This window comes from Catharus ustulatus, chromosome 3, assembly GCF_009819885.2.
Source record: "Catharus ustulatus isolate bCatUst1 chromosome 3, bCatUst1.pri.v2, whole genome shotgun sequence".
In the NCBI taxonomy this organism is placed as follows: Eukaryota; Metazoa; Chordata; class Aves; order Passeriformes; family Turdidae; genus Catharus; species Catharus ustulatus.
The window spans coordinates 67,744,308-67,764,742 of NC_046223.1; the positions used below are offsets into that span (position 1 = coordinate 67,744,308).

General features: G+C 41.5%; 1 protein-coding gene across 1 annotated transcript in view; it reads left to right on the forward strand.

Moving 5' to 3' along the window:
- Positions 1-4,135: 4,135 nt before the first annotated feature.
- Positions 4,136-20,435, forward strand: part of CEP85L (centrosomal protein 85 like) — a 137,656-nt gene continuing 121,356 nt past the window's right edge. The window contains exon 1 of the mRNA XM_033054354.2: positions 4,136-4,230. Coding sequence (XP_032910245.1) covers positions 4,218-4,230 — 13 coding nt within the window. The 5' untranslated portion in view covers positions 4,136-4,217. The remainder of the gene's footprint in view (positions 4,231-20,435) is intronic.

A 20,435-nucleotide genomic window follows, 5' to 3' on the forward strand; every position in this document is an offset into this window, starting at 1 on the left:
AAGAAGGGCACTTCAAATGAAAATCCTTCCCTTCTTAAAAAAGTGCATGACTTGATGCCGTGTTTAGTTTTAAACTTATCCTCGTCTCTTCCCCCACACCCATATGGTTTGAATTAAGGAAACAAAGTACAGAGCAATAACTATATTTTTTAATGTTGCTCAGGAATGTGTCCATTAATGGGAATAGCTAATGTAAAGAAAGAGCTTCACATAACAAAAAGGCTAAACTCCAAAACAATTCCTTATCCATTCAAAAAGTAAACTTGTATAAGCACCTATTTACTATAGATAATATTATCAGCTCTGGAGAACCATGATTTTAATATGAATTCCTGTGGTTTGCTTTTGTTTCAGGCAGTGTTTCTCAATGCAGACTGTTTAGAGTAATTATTTAGTCCACAGATATTTGTTTCTGCATCCAGTGAATTTCTACAGTTTCTACTTCCAGAGGTAAATTATAGACCTGAGCTCCAGATCTGGTTTAGCTGATCTGATCATTATGAGAACGGTAAGAACTTGTTCCAAAGAAAAATTTGTTCCAAAGAATTTGTTCCATTTGTTCCAGCTGTATTTGCACTAATCTTTATTTGGGGGAGGACAACAAGGTGTTTCACCAAGTGAAGGGAGTTGTATAAATGCAGTGGAGGGTATCCACAGGCAGGTAATGTCCTAACATTATCCAAGTGCAATGAGTGGTAGCTAGACCAATATTTATCTAAACAATAATTATCTGAACAATTGTCTGGATCCCAAGAGAAAGTGGCAGTGTTTAAACCCCATAAATCCCACAAGGAGATGTATCTCCTAGCAAGGAAACAAATTTCAGAGTTTCATTTAGCCTCAAGAGTATTGCATCAGAAAAACAAAGGCTTGAGTATCAGAATTAAAAATTTATATCTTCAAAACCCCTGCAGTACTTCTGTACAGCACAAAAGGGAGTTCCTCCATGCCAATTTTCCAGCGGTGAAGTCCCCTCAGGAGTTAAGTGTATGTTTTGTGTACAATCTGTTGCTACCTAGTGCATGTAGCTATGCTACACTGAGATCTCTATTTTAAGCAAATATGCAGTGAACTCAGTGGTAAGACCAGGTACATTTGGTATCCAATTAATCTGCTTCAATTTACACGATAATTTGCCCTTTAAACAATAGTTCAAACACTGGTATAAGTTCAAGTTCATGTTCATTTTCTAGTCATGAGCTTTTGAACTCACATTTATTATGAATGCTTAAATTCACTACATAATGCTATAGGAGGTAGTTTTAACCTTTTCATTGAAAAATGGGACAGCTTAATGTAGTAATTAGAGAAAAGCAATAACTTTATGACTAGACCACTTGTCTAGATCGGGGGAGGAAAAGAAGACTTAGGTTCTTCCGTCTACTCTTGTGAATCATCAAATATCCAAACAATAAATGGGTTTCCCCAAACCCAGGTGAATGCTTAAACATCAAGCACAAGAAAAGACACAAATAAATGTGTAAATATTCAATGCAAAGAGCAACACTTTCAACACAAGGAATTAAGAGAACTCCATCCCATGCTGAGGCCAAAGTTGGTACCTCTTCAGCAGCTGTGTTGGCATCTTTTCCCTGTGACCTGGACTGCTTGTAACAGGTCAGGTGCCTTTTCCTTTAGATGTTGGGGGTTTCATACAAGGATTCTATTTAACTTGAAGTTAAATACAAAGCCAGTAATTTGAAAGCCAGGATTATTTTGGGAAGCTGGTCCCTAGCATGTTGCAGCTGGATCCTCTTTCCCCTCTCACACTGCAGGTCAGTTACATTCCAGCAGTTCAGCTCAAAATAACTGGTAATCCTTGGCCAGAGTGATGGGCTGAGAGAGAGGACAGGACAGCTGGATGAACTTCCACAGAGGATCAGCAATGTTAAACTGAAGAATGGAAAATGATGGTTATACCTTGAAAAAGCTGGGGGGCAAGGAGAGAAGGGAGAGAGCAGTCACAAGGATTGCATTATACAGTCCTGTCTGAAGGGAAGAATATGGGGAGAAAGAGAAACAATCAAAATACAAAAAGGCCTTTAATTTTTACAGAAATTTGTATATTTACTTTCTAGAAGTCTTCTTAGTAAGAGGAGTTCATGCAGGAGGTCAAACTTTTTAGTGGGGTCTGTAGCTATAGGACAAGGGGCAACGGTTTTAAACTGAAAGAGCATAGATTTAGATTACATGTACAAAACAATTTTTTAATGGTGAAACACTAGCATAGATTGCTCAGAAGGTGGTGGGTGCACCATCCCTGGAAATATTCAAGTTCAAGTTGGGCAGAGTTCTGAGCAATCTGGCTCAGTGGAAGATGTCCCTGCACAACTAATGGTTTGAACTACATGACATTTAAAGGTGTATTCCAGCTGAAACTATTGTGTGATCCGAGGAATAAGAGAGAAGTGAGGAAGATGGAAAGTGAATAGTCACTTGAAAAGGAAAGAGAGGGTTAAGGCAATAAGAAGACCCCAGAGAGGAAACAGAAGATGAAACTCAAGGACAACAGTACTTTTAATTCTAGATCAATTACAGAGGTGTCTGACTTGTCAGGGCCAGCCTCTTCACTTCAGCCAGCGAGTAATAGCCACCATTCTTGTCAAATCATCTGCTACTGTTATCTGCTGATAAGATGGTAGGGGGGGTGGGGAGAGGAAATGCTCTTTTGTCTGCGTTTGCAGGTTCTTCAAAAAGCGGCAAAGTCACCTAGAGTGTCAAATAACCCACACAGCAGGGGTGTTTGCTGCAGGCAGGGATTCTGTGGAAGTTCAAACCATCTTTTTCCAGACACTGCTGTTCAGACTACCTGCAGATGCAGCAAAGAAAGGCTGTCTATGTTTAAACGGGAAAAATGCAAAGAAACCAGATGGTTTTCACCGAAGTTAGGTAAAACTTCTCCTTCCATGCCTTTTGACTTGTATTGTGCAAGACAGCATTGCTAACTTGCTGGCACAGATGTTTCCTTTTACATGTGTGTCTCCAGTGATTTTCAGTCTGACATGTGGCTGTGTAAGCAGGACCTCCTGGAGTCTGTGTCACGGAGCTGACTCAGCTTGCAAACAAACACTTTTCCCTATTCACCAACCCTGTGTCAGATGGAGTTCCTGAGGAATTCTGCAAGTTTCTTGACTCAGGAACACAGGTTCTGCAGGCTAGATCTGCCCTTCAGCAGTCCTGTACAACTCCTCTTTTCTGTAATTCTGACATCTCTTCTGCAACCGCAACATCTCTGCAAGATTTTTCAATTGTTCTTGCAGTTATAACTTAGTTGTCAACATTTCGTCCTCTTGCATGAATAGTTTGTTGCTCTGCTGCTAATCTCTACCTTATCTAACTATTCAGTGGGTACTAAACTGACCGACAAAAATGCAGAGCTGAAAGTATAAACCCTGGTGAGGCAATCCAGTTATCAAAGACATGCCACATGCCTGCAGTATCTGATGCTATCAGAGCTTTTCCATCAGTTCCCAGTCTTACATGCATATTTCTGTGAGCTGGATATTAGTGGCAGCTTTCCGCATCTGTCAGATGCTAATTCAGAAAAAAAAAAACGTGATTATAGTTCCTGTCTAAAAGACTGTGGGATACTGGCACAGATCCAGTGAGCTGTCTGCCCTACTATGAAACCCTGTTTACGAAGGTAGGAGCAGGGTCCTGATTAACTTATGGACAATGTTCAGCCTCAGCAGAGAATGCAAGGGCACGTGGAGGTGTCTGGACTTCAACCTCAAGCACGCACATCTCTACCACACTGCAGCAAAAGGCAGGGCAAGAGAGGTCTAAGTTCATCCCCATATGACAAAGAGGAACTAAAGTCAGTATTGCCCTTAATAAAGAGCAAGAACACCTGTCCAGATAAAACCAGTGTTAAATGGTAGCAGTCCCAGGATGCTTTTCTTCTGTAGTTCTTGGAGCACTTCTCAGAGATAAGTACTGCAATTCTGAGCACAGAGCTTTGAGTAATAAAGCCTTTTCACAGACATATTTCTACTAGATCTTTGTTAAAGTCCCTTCCCTCCACATGGCGTCAGTTTAAGATTTACATGCAAAGCACAAGAAGAAGGGGAGGTGGCTGCCTGTTGTTGTTACCAATCCAGTGCTGGCTGCCTGTGCACTTTGCAGTGTGTGGTTTGAGCTGCAGTCGTGCAGCTCTCCCGTAATCACCACAATTTCCTGTTGCACTCATTTGAAAAGACAATGTTCCTGAGGAAGTTATGAAGACGGCAAGTAAGTTGCTGCCCTAATTTCTGTGTGTTTGGTTAAGAGTGCTTTCTTAATTATGCTGGCTAGAGCTTATTTACAGTGCTTCTCAAACATTTGGAGGGATAGGATATTATAGGAAGCTTGTGCTTCCAGAGAACATATGGGCAAAACTGTATTCTGCAGTCCCCTCAGCATGTTGCTCAGAAACAGCTGCAGAAGATTCAAGGCAGCTCTTTTTTCACTGGTGATGAAACTGTGAGGGAAGTTACTTAAATATTGAGTTGCAAGACGCTGCTGCAGCTGTGATGTCAGATAAGAAAATGTAAGTATTAGTAAATCTGCTGTATGACTGCAAATGTTTCTTAAAGGCAGTAACTGAAAAAAGCAATTTCACATGTTCAAACCAGCACTATTTTTTTTAAAAGTGCTGAATTATTTACACCTTGGGATAGACTCTCCCAACAGTTGTGAAGTGTGTGCTATGGAGCTCCCTCGCAGTTCACAAAACAGGGTTCTCAATAGGAAGGATGTCTGTACCTTTTTGCTGACAGCCATGGCTTCCTGCCTTTGTTTGGGGAAAGGTTGCAGTGGAGGGAAGCAGCAAGTTTGCTGTCTGTCTGATGAGCAGATAACTTGCACAACTTGCAGCAGGGACCAGGGGACTGGTTTGACTTTGCCTGCCCTCTGTGTCACGACAGAAGTTGCTTTGTTGGTTACAGCTCCCGTGTGTTCAGAGGGCTGGACATAGCTCTCAAGCAAGGGGATTATCCAGAGAGAATATTAGGTGCTATCCTTTTTTTCTGGGCACACAGGAAATGTTGTGGGAAAAGCTGAGTTGCTAGGCAGTTGTTTTGCTGGTGATGTGGGAGCTAAGCCAGCACAGAGCAAGCCACAGAGGGGCCGTTCTTTTAAGGCCACAGAAGAGCAGAACTTCAGCCTCTTCTTTGCACTCCGAGTTTTTGTCCATGTCTGACTCTCTGGAAGCCCTTAATGCCATGTACCACTGCTTTTAAAACTGATAAATCAATTGTGGCACTCTTCTTTTCATTCACCCAAAAAGTTTTAATTTCTGCAACACATGTGTCTGTTCGGTTTTTAAGTTTCCATTTACTCAAGCAAATATTCTGTTGTCACTTCTAGCAAAAGTGAGATTTAGAAAAGGAAAGAAAGCCACTAACTTGAAAATGGCAAATGCAAAAAAAAAAGGAGGGTAAAAATTAGTGTGATGATTTAGTGTGTGAAATGAACAATAGAGAAAATTAATTCTTTAGCTGTATGCTAACCAGTGATACTTCAGGTTTTGTTGCAGCTTCACTTTAAGGATTCATTCTGCTTAAGTTTAAGTAATACTCCCCTAAACATACTTATTTAAATCATGAAGTGACATGTGAAAGCCCAAGACAGTCCCTGTAGTTTATGAGAAGAATTGCAAGATGCAGAGACTTATAATGGTAGCCTTAGTAATAGGGACCATCTTCCATTTCTGAGACCAAGAAGAGAGAAATGTACAGCCCTTGGGCATCACACCCTATGTCAGTGAACTGTGAGAGTTAGGTACTTCAGCTGCAGAAATAGGAATACAATGCCGGACAGTGGGGAGCCAGAAAGCTGCTCTCCAGGAGAGTCACAGACACTCTATGGACATCTGATGTGAGAAGAGAGAGGGTGTTTTTAAATGCCATTGTTCATCTTGGCTCCCCTGTGCTGTGAGTCTCTAAAAGGCCTGGTGTAAGAGAAACTACCATTAGATTTGGTGCTCATGGGCATTACCACTGACAGTGCCAGCAGGGTCTCATGGTCAGACAAGTGTGGAGAACAGGATCTTGCACCCTGAGTTACCTTTCTGCTGCCTGGTGGCAAATTTTATTTTAAAGGATTATTGTAGCTTAACGCTGGTGGTGCCAGCCCAAATCTCAGTCAGTGGCAATCCTGGCAGTGGTGTGCATGGTTTGCCAGGAATGCTCAGGAGGAGGATGAGTTTCATGCAAAAGGGAGCTCTCATTCCTGCTGCCTTTAATGCACCAGCCTGAGAAACCAGAAGCTGGGTGTCATCTTTCACCATTACTATATGCAACTTCCTTCATTTGCTTTGATGTGCTGCAGTCAATATTTCCTAAGCAGTGGCTGAGAACACCATGCCATCTTTTCAGATCATGTTTGTTATTTTCATTTTTGCTGGCATATTAGCTGAATATAAAGCCTTATTTTCTTCACACAAGAATTCAATTTCTTTCTTATTTCACTTCATAAATAAGTCAATGTACGGAATTGTATTACAGAAGCCCTTCCAAATAATAAATAATGCATTTGGTCTGCCACATGATTCTGTGCTTGTATCTTTGCCCAGTGCTCGTCTAATTCACAAAATGGGTTTTGTATCACAGCGCATATAAGTTTAGATTCTTCGCTGTACCTTTCATAAAACTCATGCCTACTCTGAGCTAGATGCTTCTGCTAAGAATTTATACAGAGCAAAAATATTTATTTATTTATTTATTTTACAAAGTCTCTCTGAAGTTTTAGGTATGTGATGTTTTTTAGGTTTTGTTGATTTGTTTTGTTTTGGGGTTTGTTTTTTTTTTTTTTGTTTGTTTTTGTTGGTTTTTTTTTTTTAATGAGATAATGAAGTTTGGTGTTGGTAAGCCCCCTGATTCTGTCATTTACAGATTCTGTTTTGAAAGAACTTGCAAAGATCCTAGAGGAGCTCAGAGTTTAGCTGTTCTGTGTCTGTTGTGTGCCTCATCTATATGAAATCAATTCATATTATCTGTGTGCTTCAGGAGACTAAATGGCTCTGCTGCAAGGGGTCTAGAAAGCAGTTTGAGAGAAATATTTGTGTACCACATGCTGTTTGAAGCATCCAGGTGCTGAGAACTTGCAGGGATAACTGCAGCCAAAACCAAAACCCAGTAAGTGAATGATTGTTTCTCTTCAAGTGTTTCTACTACATCTACATGTGCATTCTTGTGCTCAAACTAAATAGAAGATTGACCTGAAAAGTCCATCTGGTATTGACAGTATATGAGTGATTCTTCCCTAAAACTCACTTGCTTCTTGTTTATCTCAGTGACAAAGGTTCCAGCAAATCTCCTGGAGCTTCATAGCAGCACAAGCAGTGAGGGGAAATCAAGGCAATAGAACGTGCCAGAGATACCTGGGACAAAACCGGACTGTGAGAGGATGGTGAGCCACAAGGTTTTGTCACAAGGCCAGAAGAAAATGCAGAGGAATATCTAGAGGTCTTTAAAAAGTTCTGTCTTGAATATGCCATGAAGGTGGTTAAGGTACCCTCAATAGTAGAAGATATCCTGGCCTGTCAAAAGGCAGAGGCAGGGAACATGGTGAATGGGTGTGCACACTATGAGGGGGTAAACCCCCAAAACTTTACAGAAAATGCAAGCAAACAGATAAAGTGGAAATAAACTGGTTTTTTGAGGAACTCTGAAATTGCAGAATTATCTTCAGATTTTTCAAGGTGAGGGACGTATTCAAAGTAGTAAGGACTAAGAAGGAAGCACTACATGGCAGACCCCAGAACACCAATGCTGAACATCTGATGATCTCAGGAAAAGATACTCTAAAGATAAGATAATATTCTAAAGTATAGAAGTCTACAAGCAGAATGGTGATGAGAGGATTGCATTGTAGCAGAGAAATTGAGTGCCATCTGGAAATCAGTTAAAACAAAAGGTCCAAAGGTTGGATGGCTCTGAGCAAAATGATCCAGGGGAAGAGGAACTGGTCTGTTCAGGAATTTACATGGCCTATATAATATGTAGAAAGAAAAAAAATAAAATATTCTTAAATAAAGAATTAGAAAAGTCAATTCTGCTGTTAGTGCCTAAGAAAAGTGAACTGCTAAGCTGCACAAGTCATCAGAGATGGCTGATCAGTGAAATTAGGTCCTTTTCAAACAACTTTGAGCTGTTAGGTCTGCCTTAGTAAAGCACTTTGGGGTTCACAAAGCACTGCTGTGTAATCAGTGGATGCAGATAAGCTTGGATCCCAAAAACTTCTCAGGTGTGGTAAGACAGTGGTCTTGACAAACAACACATGCCAAGCAATTTGCTCAAGGTGATAACTAGCAGATAGGATGCCTGTTGTCTCTCAGCACTTTCCCAGCCTTCTTGGAGGAACTCATTAATGGAGTTATAATGGCAGAAAGGGTCACAATAGGAAGATTTGTTTTGTGAACACAGAGAATAGAAGTTTGAAGACTAAAGGCAACAGCTTCTGCATACTGGTGAGTAGAAGTGCTGATTACTATGTAGAAAGCCTGGCAAAAACAGTGGCAATGGAGAAGTGAGAATTACATGGATAGTAACAAGGCAGTGCTGTGTGCTGTGGCTTTGCACAATCTTTTGTGCAAAGGCAGCTTGATCATAGAGGACAGAAATTGTTGAAGGAAACTGTGAGGGATTGTACAGTGGTGGTGCTCTTGGTTTATGTAAGGTCTCTTCAGAGGGAGAGATTACCGAGTTTCAACCTGTGGTTTAAAAGCCCCTGGGAATGCATGGACTGGAGTGCAATGGACACTGGAACAGGGAAGTAGTAACAGAACCAGGCTGACAGAGCTAAAAAAATGTTTGGACAACACTGTCAGGTGCATGGTGTGACTCTTGGGGTGTCTTGTGCAGGGCTAGAAGTTGGATTTGATGATCATGATGGGTCATTTCCAGCTCAGCTTGTTCTATGGTTCTGTGATTCTAAGTCCATGCAGCACCCATAAAAATGCAAGTTTTACTGTCAGTGAGCTTACCATTTGTGAATGGTCTTGAGAAAGCAGAGAAGACGATTAATAAAAAAAGGATAGAAAGAGTGGCATGTATTGCAATTTAGTTTCATCTATACAAGACTGGAGCAGATCTGTTAGATCTTGTAACTTTCCCTATTATAGAAATTGCTATATAATACAGACCTAGTGTTAGCCTTCAATCAAAAACGTTGCTACCAAAGCTTTTAAAGAGAAGATATTTTCCAATGTGTATCATCAGTACCTAAATTGGGAATGGACTAAATGATGCTTTCATCATCCTCCAAGTCATTTCAGGTGCAGGTCTTGCCTCTATCTCCATCTCAACAGCCTGCCAGGAGGCTGAGGTTCGTATCCAAAGACTGTTGCATCTGCTGCTGACTATGATGGAAATACAATTGCAATATCTTTACAATACTGCTGACTTGTGTGGCAGGATAGCATTTGTTAAAATACTCCTCTGCCTTATTTAATTAACTGGTATCACTTAATCTCATCATAGTTCTAATTTTGCCATCTTAGATTAGCTGTCTTTAGATTTATGGGCAACAGCATGGTGTCCCCTTCAATAGTTTGTGCTGTCTTGTGAGGAACAAGGACACAGGGCATTGAAATCTTGTTAGTCCTCACATAAGCTGAATAAGTCTACTGAGAGGTTCTTAAAAGCAATGAAATGTCAATAAAGCATTGGTAGAATGAGCACACACTGGATGAAATGCACGCAGGAGAAAAGGTTGCACAATAAAGACCTCAGTGAAGAGCTAAGAATTGAGTGGAAGTAGCTACCTTCCTTTTAAGCTTCTGACTTTTATAACTCCCCCTTCAAGCAGAGGTGGAGTTTTGCCCACTTTGTCCATCACCAGCTACATCCAGAGCTGCTTGCTGCTTGTCTGTGCCATAGCATCCCTTTCAAATGCTGATGATGCATTTCTGCCCTCATTTCCTCCTTTGCACACACGTCTGACACACAAACACCCTACAATTGTACTCTGGTGAATCCTCCAAGATAAAATAACAGGAGCTACCCAGGGGAAGGAATGAAGTAAATGGCTCCAAGGATTGGAGCCTAAAGTCCCAAACAACAATAAGAATTTAAAAAGTGATGCTAAGGGAAGTAAAGACACGTTAGAAAATGAGAAACTGAGCCTTCATTTCTGACTGTGGTTTTCAAAGCAATTTTGGTTTCCTTCTCTCACCCTTCCAAACACATTAGCACGTATTTCCCCTAAAATAGCAAATTATGATGACTAGAGTACAGAGAGCCAAAGGGTTTACTAAATATATATTCTATGCATACCAGTGGTGGTTATGTCATAGAGAAAAAATGCTTAGGATTTTTTTCCCAGTTTTATAGCAATAACCAGGTCAGGGCATTTCCTAAAGATTTAGTGACTGCTTGGATTTAATATCCTTGGCCTTACTTATGGACCACCATTTGCTCCCATCCAGCCATTAATTTGCTGGAAACACTCTGCACAGCAGTCACCATTTCCTATGGAGAAGCAGCACAAATCAGTACATGTGGTGTTTAGAGAGCCACCCTGTACGTAAAATGCACGTCATGTGGAAGAATAAGGGCAGGAAACAAAAGCCTCCTGGACACAGTACGCGCCTGATTTTTGTGGGACAGCCCTGTCCTTCTGCTGGGCATTCAGGGAAACAGGCTCACCTTTTCTGACCCCCTTTTACACAGCAGCCTTGTCAGTGTTTCAAATTAGAGAATTCAGTTTTATTGTAATTTAAAGTACAGAACATTATAAAAGGTTAAGCACAAAAACTCTTGTAAAAGAGCTCTGTTTTCAGGCCAAGAGGTGTCTTTACTCCTGCAGAGGCTTTGATGCTGTAAAAGTGCATCTTTCCATCTTATGTAAATTGCCTGGCACCTTTCAAAACTATGCTGTCCACACACATTAATTCAGCTTTCCAAAGCTCCTAGGGGCAGAGTTTGAGGGGAGCAGAGAGGGCCATCAGTTCAGAGGTCCCATAGCAAGAAAAGTTTCTCTGAGCAAACACCCAAGCAAGGCAGAAGGTGAGAAGGTGAAGGCATGGCCCCAGAAGAGGACCTCCAAATGGAGTGAGGAGGAAACTGTAAAGAGAATGTGATTGCTCACAGAGGGGCAAGGAATGGGGAAAAAACAGCCAGGCTCATGAGAAACTGAGCAGAAAAAAATTATAATCAGAGGGTTAGCCACAGAAAAACCCCATAAAATATGTGCCTAAATGATAGAACCTCTGGTATGTGCCTGAATATTTTGAGTAGTTTTTTCTTACAGTTTTGAATAAATATTTCTAAAATTCAATAGTATGATTTTGCTGTTATTATCTTATTATTTAAAAGGCTTTTGTTTAGTTCTTCTGGGCAGAATCCAAATAAAATTAGCAACGTGTATTTAAATATTTTGTTTTGGAAATTATCTTATATATGTGAAAGAAACACATCTTTGGTGAGCAGTATTGCTGGAGCTGGTGAGAAAGAGTAACCCTGTGTTGGTATTCATGCTGGCACTACTCCACAGACCCCAGCCAAGAGACTGAGATTATACAGACACGGGGTGTCAGGAAGAGTCTACTTTGGAGAGGGGCTTTTATTCTCCTTTCCTTCCCTGCTTTTAAGCCTGGGAAGCAGAGCAGATGCCGCAAGGGCCGCACTTCCTGTATCAGGACTCATGGCCTGGCACTGGCATCTGGAGAGGCACATACCCCAGGCTGGGGGCCAAGTCATGTGTAACACCTCCATGGGGTTCTGTGGCTCAGTGTGGGGCACCCACCTCACCCTTCTCCCACAGGGCCAGGAACCAATGAGATCCTGCAACTGTGGCTTCGGGAGACAGAGAAAAATTGCATATGACTTTAGAATATGGCAAAAAAACATTATTATGAAAACTTCAAGCAGTATGCTCTAACATGGTGATGTATTCTGGGAGTGTCCTGACTGGACACTCTACCTATGTGTCCAGCCAGCACAAGTGTCCACTCAGACTCTCCTTGGGTTTAACTGATCATTTCCTGGAATTTCACATCAGTTTTATCAGGAGGAAAAAACTTCTGACAAGCATTAATCAAAGATAATTAAACTTTCTAAACTGTAAATTCTTTTATTTGTTTAACTGTGGTGATGATAGAGCAGTTCAGTGGAAAGTCAGGAGGCATGCAGGAAACAGGCTGCTCTGCTGGGTCAGGCTGGGGCTATCACTGGGCTGCAGTAAGCCCTGAAGAAGCAGGGAAGTGAGTGACCAAACCAGGGAACAGGGCTGGACACCTGAGCCATGGGGCAGGACACAGCTTTGATGCAGAGAAGAGCAGAGGGAGAAGCTGGATGGGAGAAGAACTGAGTGCTTGTGTGGATTACTGGAGTACAAGTCCTCCTCTCCTATTAGTGCTTCTGGTTTTATTTATGCCGTAGCACAAAAGGAAACATGGGGTTCACCAACTCATATGTTTTCTAATTTAGGTTGTACATTAATACATGGAACAAATAAGTTGGACATTTAGTGGATATATTCACTTAGGATGTGAATATGTAGTTCATTAGCTACTTTGAACTATATTCTTTATGGGTGTTCTTAGTATACAATATGTATTACAGTCACTCTGCTTTCCCAGTGACTATGAAAAAGCCTTGTGCAGATGAGTTTGTGGGCTGCAAATTCACACTCTGGCTACTTCACACTAAGTTACTCACTGCAGACAGCCCCCAACTTAGAGCATCAGCACTCCTTTGCATAGATTAAGTTAATTTGCTTGAGCCTGTAGTTCTTCAATGATCAGGTATCAGCTGCAGTGGGTAGCTCTAAGTGGTTTCAAAATAGAAGCAGACAAATAACAATAACTAATGGAAACTGAATCAATTTCAACTGGTGGTCTTGGCAATGTTAGATTTGTGGTTGTAGTTGATGATCTTAGAGGTCTATTCCAACCTAAATGATTCTGTAATTCTGAACTGGTTGTGTCATTGTAGGTGTCCTGTCAGATAAGCTTTGGCAGCTCTTTAAGTGGAGACACACAAAGGCCAAGTTCCAAGTCTTTCTTAACTCACATTCAGGACACCTATCACACGTGCGATACAATTCTTCCACCAATATTCCAGCAGTATTTTGTGTTTTGTCTGGAGCAATCTGCCATTTATATTTCCTAAGTCCTTCTTGCTTCTTGTGTGTCAGGGAATTTTTGGCTCACATTGCCAGGACTTGAAGAATTAACTGTGAAGATGAGATAGGAGACATCTTTCTTCAGCCTATTCTCTGTTTGGCCCGAGCTCCTGGATTTGAAGGACTTGCAGAGCTAGAGAGCAAAAAGCTTCTGTGGAGACAACCAGTCCCTCCTTCCTCAAACTTATAGAGAGCCATTGCTTGGAGGCAGTGTTCAGGGAGAGGGGTTTTAGTGGGATAAGCAAGCACCCAAAGCAGTTCCCTGTGTTGAACATAGAAGGAAAATAAAGGTTAACTTGTTGGAATTAATCACAGTTCTAAAGGCTGAGATAATTAACTCGGTGTTTAATTAGGAGCTCATATCTGTGAAAAGGGGGGTTTCATATGTTAATATCTTCCTGCAGTGCATAAATTCTGAGACCAAATTAGATAGCATGGTAAAAGTAAATGCTGAGGTGAAGGGGTAAAAACACACAGTATGTAATGCACATGGGCTTGTAGTAGCAGGAATTTATTTTGCCATGGAAAATGACTGAAAAAGTTTGGGATGATGTCATGTAGGGCTGGGAGTGGGACTCAATGATCTTTGAGGATCCCTTCCAACACAGCTTATTCTATGATTCTGATGAGTCCAACTTGATCAGTAGCATGAATGGAAGCATAACACAGGGAGCAATTCCTTTTCCATGTAGCCAAAAGGACATCCCGAATTCAAAATATGTTCCATGCACATTGAAAAATTGCTACTGATAGCTGAAAAAAAGTAAGAGAGTTAGAGAATGCAGTATTTACATGTAGTAATTAATGATCTTTCTTGTCTCCATTCTCTATATTCGTGTTGCAAACCTTGCGCTGTGCAGCCTCCGCTTTGATGCACCACCCCAGCACAATTACACTGGTACTGCAAAAACTCCACATCTCAACTGCTCCCAGCTCTGAATGAGTTGTGCAGGTGTGGTGTCAAAAACAAGCCAGGTTTCAGGGCCTATCTATCCTATTAGGAATGTTTGGTGGGGTCTAACATCACCTAGTGAAGCTATGAGATGGATTCAGTGCTCCATGACAGAGGCTATGGAGAGTGCTTTCCAGAGGGAAAACATTTGGGGTACTGCAAAGCAATAAAATTCCAGAGGTAGCATCTCAGGTAGATCTCAAGGGCTTGATCTTGGTTTACAGTTTGGGATTTGCCTTCATTCTTACTTTCTTTTATTACTAAGAGAAAGATACTGCCCTGGACTGGACTGCTATTTCAGAGTCCTCAGGTCAGCATACTGAGATCCTGGAGAGTCTGTAGATTAGCTCCTTAAGAAGTCTGGAAGCTGTATTCTTCAGGACATATGAGAGGATGCTGAAGACAATTATGTTAAATAAAACAAACAAAGAAATATATTTTGCAGGGGATTAACTGTGTCACCAAGTAAGATTGAAGGAGAAACTGTAATTGTTGCCATCATTATTTTTTAACTGAAGTCATACTAAGCAAGACACTTATGTAACACTGTCTAAAATGTCTTTGTACTCAGAAAAGGTCATAAGTAAATGACTTTGAAGCTTGATCAGTGGAAGTATGGGTCAATTTCTGAATTTCATTATCAATCTAGTTTAAATGCAGTGAAGTCAGCAGAGTTACTTGGGATTTGCAGTAAAGTAAGTGTGTGCAGAATATGGCTCCATGATTTTAAATGCTTTATTCCCACTGTGAAGATATTATACACTTGTCAGCAACTTGCACAGAATAATTTTAAAGAAGAGATTCAGCATGTAAATCCATAAAATACTAGCTACAGCACAAAAAAAGTGAAAACTAACATTGTTTAATACACAAAAATGTTTTCTAGTGTTCCTACAACAGTGTATAAAACTAGTGAATGTTTCATGTAGGGATTACAGCAAATAGTTTTGTATGTAGGACATTTTAGAATAAGATGCAAGAGTACATGCCTTTTCTCTTTATAGTTGTGATTGTCTTCTTGATCCATTATATATTTGTGTGATCTGTAGAAAAAGACATAAATCCTTTGGAGGAGGAGCAGCTCTCCACAGGAGGTTGGTTTGTTAAGTTCTTTTTGAGCTAGTTTAAATCCCTGGGTTTTTTGGCTTAGGGTTTTTTGGCAATCAGATAACAAAGCACTTTCATCACCTCAGATGACACAGAAGAAATGGCAGGGTCCTTTCCTTCAGGATGGAAATGTGCCATTGACCATCCTGGGGAAGCAAAGGAGCAGGAGGAGATGACTTTCAGCACAAGTTGTCTGTTCCTTTTCTGAAGCAGTTGAAAATGAAATTTGATTTGAGAAGTAAAACAAATTCTGCACTTCTGTATAACTGTAATGAAGAACACAGTAAGAGGTGAGAGTTGAACAAAGAATAAAGATCAGAGAATCATAGAAATCACATTTGGCTTCACAAGACTTATATGCAGGTCTGTGTCAAAACTTTCACAGGAGTCTCAGGATTTAGATCCTAAGCCTGATTTCTCAGTACTAAGAGGAATGATGTAAGATATAGAAGAGGAGAAATAAACTAGAAAGCTACTGGTGCAATAGACAAGTAGTCCATGTAAAACAACATCTCTTTCTTGGGATTCCTGTGTGGCTTTCTCTAGATTGGACCTATACAGTCTTACCACTAGTGAGCAGACTGCAGCTCCTGCCTTTCTGAACTTCCTGTACTATACACTGATGTGTGTACAAAAAATGTTCCAAACCTGGTCCTGGAAGTAACAAATAAAGCAGCAGGAAGGTTTTGTTCAGTGCTCTTGTTTTGAGAGATGCTTTAGGCTGTGCAAAATTCAAAGGAGTGGTTTTTCCTGTTTATTATCTAATTATGAGCTTTACAGTGTGCAAAATATGGGAGGTGCAAATATATGAGGTAATTTTTCCTGCAGAAGCATCATGGAACAGGCAGATAAAACAGTACAGGAGTATTAAGGAGTGTTATTTAAAGGTAAAGAGTTGAATGACACAAGTGACTGCAAAATTCATTGCCAAACAGCTTTTGTGGGTGCTCCTGAAAAATAATCAAAGGTTTTTTGTGAAATTTCTTCTGTTTGTGTGTTTTTCTATCTCACTACAAATAAAAAAAAATTCTCTTCCTCCTGGGAGAATTTAGTGTGACGATCACTTTTTGAGACAGACCAGTTTGGCAGACAGGGTGCAGCTGTGCAGTCTAAGGAGGAAAGGACACTGTTCCCAGGCACTTCCTGGCCTAGGAGCAGTATGACTCCCATCAAAAACCCGCTGCTCCATGGGTAAAGCTTGTCCCTCTTTTGGCTGGACACCTTTCTATGCCACAGTGGCTCTGCCAGGCAGCGGGAGCAATGCTGGGTGCTCCCTGGCAGGCCTGCCCAGCAGGAGAACGCTTGATGCACTGGCATCAAGATGTCCATTTTGTTTTCAAGCTCAGCAAAGAAGCAGGTGAGGAGGCAGCCGGGCTCAGAGCTGACTTTACTCATGATGTGGCTCTCTGCCTGCTGGCTCAGTCTGGTGCCAGGCCATCCATGCTCCAGTGGGCATCCAGGCAGCACAGGGGACAACTCTTCCCCTGGAATATAAGTCTGGGAGGCAGCTGTGGGTGAAGATTTGGGGCCAGGGATTTCCCCAGGAGTCTGTGCAGCTCAGGGAACAGGTTATCTGCTAGGACAGCCAGGTATGCACCCATCTCAAGGCCACATCCAAATCAGTCCTGATTTATTTTCTTCAGGAAAATAACCCACAACATAAAAAAGTGTTATCCCAGTGGTGCTAGGCATCAATAATAACGCAGATCTAGGAATGGGGGGTTGAGCATTTATCTCTCTCCTCTCTAAGGTTAGTCTAGTCCTACACATGCAACACTTTCTATCAGTTACTTGCTAAGCCATCATTATGAATTACCCCGTGATTTGTTGATTTGGCATGTACAAAGTGACTCTTCTGGTAAAGCAAGCCAAGAGAATTCATTTCTGACAGGAGGTTTCTGAATAACTGGAGATGGAGTACCTCTAAAGATGTACAGATGTATTTCCTTCTGAAATGGGCAGATACATTTTTAAAAGTCTTTTTTTTACTTGGCTTAATATTGTATTGTCAATGCTGACATAGCCTATGGAAACCTGTTTAAATTTTGTTAAAGGTCTGAGAGATTTGTTGATAGTGAGTCTTTGTTTTAATTACAAGAACATCAATCTACATAAGTATATGAAATTACTGAAAACAAAATAAAGCATAGCAGCATCAAACACTTGGGTCTTGTCTGCATGTTCTGGTGGCAGGGCTGGGTATAGTGTGAAGAACATAACCACAGCAGCTGGTTTCCATCAAATGGCATCATGATGGCATAAAGGAAGGTGCACTGGCCCCTGCTGGCTCTGTCGTTCATGCTCTGCAGGACAGCTGATGTAATTTTCTCTGATGGTTCTCTCTCCTCTCTGCAGCGTCCTGGGGAGCTGCAAGGCATTGCCCATTCATGCTGCACTTGATGCATAGCAAAGTAAACAGGAGTGCACCATCCAAAAAAGCAGTAGTGCTGCCTTGACATTAATATGCCCATGTATCCTTTCAGGGAGTTCCAGGGGTAAAAATCACCAAGTCTGGATCCTGTTACCTGTTAGGAAATTGTTGCTTTACAAATGTGGCAATGTTGATGTAAGGCCTTGGGATAGCACAGGCTTTGCAATATAATGCCATCTGTCCACTGGAAATCAGGCTAAGATTAAACACACATCTCTCTTTATAGACCAGTGACTATGTGTCAAGGGTAATATTTTTTGTTCACTGACCTGTAACGTGATTTGTAAATGCATTTGTCTCATTTTATGTTCATGTGTGTCCTTTGAGGGTCTTTTTAGTATACTAGCACCCATGTAAATACACTTCTTGAAGCAAGCATCTTGATTAGATTTTGTCTTGTGTAAATATTTTATTTATCCTAAATTACTTTTTTCAAATAACCACATTTTCTTGCTTGTCCAATATAAAACTTGCCTCACACACTGTTGCTTGGATGCCAAAATACTACAGTTTTAACTCTCCCACAGAAACATTGGTGTGCAGAATTGGTTTTTTTGCATGTTTTAAAACTGTATCGTGCAGTAAACACACTGTTCAGTGAGTACTAGAATTTATTTAGAAAAAAAGTGTGAAAAAATGTACAGTAATTTCATGACCATAAGGCGCACCGGACTATAAGGCGCACTATTTTTTTGCAGCGAGGAGCTGCGCGGCGCGCAACAAAGTAATGAATTACTGGCAGGTGCTCAATTTGCAAACATTTTTCAAAGATCGGTGTAGCCTTTAAACACAGCCCCAGGCGCCCTCCCCGTGCAGCGGGCCCCGGCACTCCCGCCCGCCCCCGGCGCCGGCTGGCACGGCTCCCGGCTCCCACCATGTGGCTGCGTTGCGTCCCAGCTTCCCCTCGGCTGGTGGCAGTGCCGCTTCTCAGCGCTTTCCCATGGCGCTTTTTCACCGCTTTTCCGTGCTTTCCTGGGGCGCTTTTTCGCCGCTTTTCGTGCTTTCCCGGGACGCTTTTCCGGCACTTTTTGGCACTTTCCCACGGTGCTTTTTTGCCGATTTTTGGCACTTTCCCGTGGCGCTTTTTCACCGCTTTTCGCTGCTTTCCCGTGGCGCTTTTTTGCTGCTTCTCGGCACTTTCCCGCGGCGCTTTTTCACTCCTTCTCAGCACTTTCCCAAGGCGCTTTCTCGCCGCTTCTCGGCGCTCTCCCGTGGCACTTCTTGACGCTTCCCTGCGGCAGCGCTGCTTCCCCCCACTTCTCCCCGGCCGGCGGCCGCGTCGGTTCCTGGTTTCCCCCACCCGGCGGCCATGGCTCCCATGGTTCCCGACTCCCCCCACATGGCCACAGCTCCCGCGGGTCCCGGCTCAGCTCGCAGATCACACTTCCGGGTTCGCAAATTTCTGAACTTTGCACATCAGATAAGGTGCACTGGACTATAAGGCGCACTTCCGGCTTCGGGGAAAAATTTTAGTCAAAAGGGTGCGCCTTATAGTCATGAAATTACTATAAATATTAAACAATTATATATCATTTAAGAGCCAAAGCTATACCTCCTCATGATTCACTAGGAAAATTTTTGTCTAACAAAAAGCCCATGTGTAATTGTATACTGTAATAAAGACATAAAGGAAAGACAGAAAGTTTTACTCTTTCTTAACATAAATTAAAATAACAATTTCTGAAAGTCAAATGCTTGATTACTTCTGCTTAAGTTTAGTCTTCTTTAAGAACTGCAAAGAATTTTCACTAAATTATTCCTTTTCCTTCCCTGAGTTCTTGAAACTCTGAAGGAAGCAGCTTATCACAGATCATTTTTCCATAGCCAAATAATTATCCTTTGTTTAGAATCTGTAAACAACTGAAATGTGAGTTCTTTTTAATCTATGTTGCCAGCATGAAGTTAAATGCAGCTGCTGTAACATTTATAATGGAGGTACTGCAAAAGAGCAACTTTGAGTGTCACTTTGACCGGCTGGATATATTCCCTATTTTTCAAGATTAATAAAATGAGAAAATACAGGGCATAAAAGTTCAACAGATCTTTTAGACAGCACCTGTCAGTCTAATTGCATGAATAATTATATGCAAAAGATCATTACACAACACATCAGTCAGAAAAGCATTCTCCTCATGGCATTGCTAAGGGCAGGAAGATTACAACAAGCATCTTGTGTCTTGTCTAAGCTCTTTCTTTTTATTTGGCTCTGGCTTGAAAGACATACAAATTCTAGATTAGAAATCTGGTATATTGCATGCTTTTGCAAGTAACACAGGTTAGTTTTAAATTACATGAGCTCTGTGGCTTATTCTTTGCATCCTCAGATTGTTCCCTACAAAACCACTGCAAGGAATAAAGCTGTGGACCCCTGTGCATGCATCAGATCTAGAGGGAGTCTGTGACAGGCAGAGCTTGGAGCTGGCTCCAGTCCCCTCCTGGTGTCAGTCTGTGCACACAGTGACCAGGCACACACTCAGCGTTTGGGATGTCACCCAAGCTGTGAATTACTTTTAAAAAGGTTGTATAGTGGGAATTGTCTTCAGCTGGGAAAGGGTTTGCTGTATCAGCAGAGGAGATCCACATAGAAAAGGAGACTCAGGTGAAGTTGGTAAGTGGTATATACCTGGTGAAGAAGTGAGTGAATGCAAGGCATTAGAGCCGTACCTGTACAAAGAGCTCATGTTGTCTTCTGGGAATTCAGTCAGACACAGACCATGGACTCCATTCTCAAGGGAGGTTATAAAAAAATGGGGAACTTCTTGTTCAGATGACTCTATACTTTCCAGCCTGTTGACTATGTCTTCTTGCTGCAGGCTATAAAGCTGCATCTAAATACAA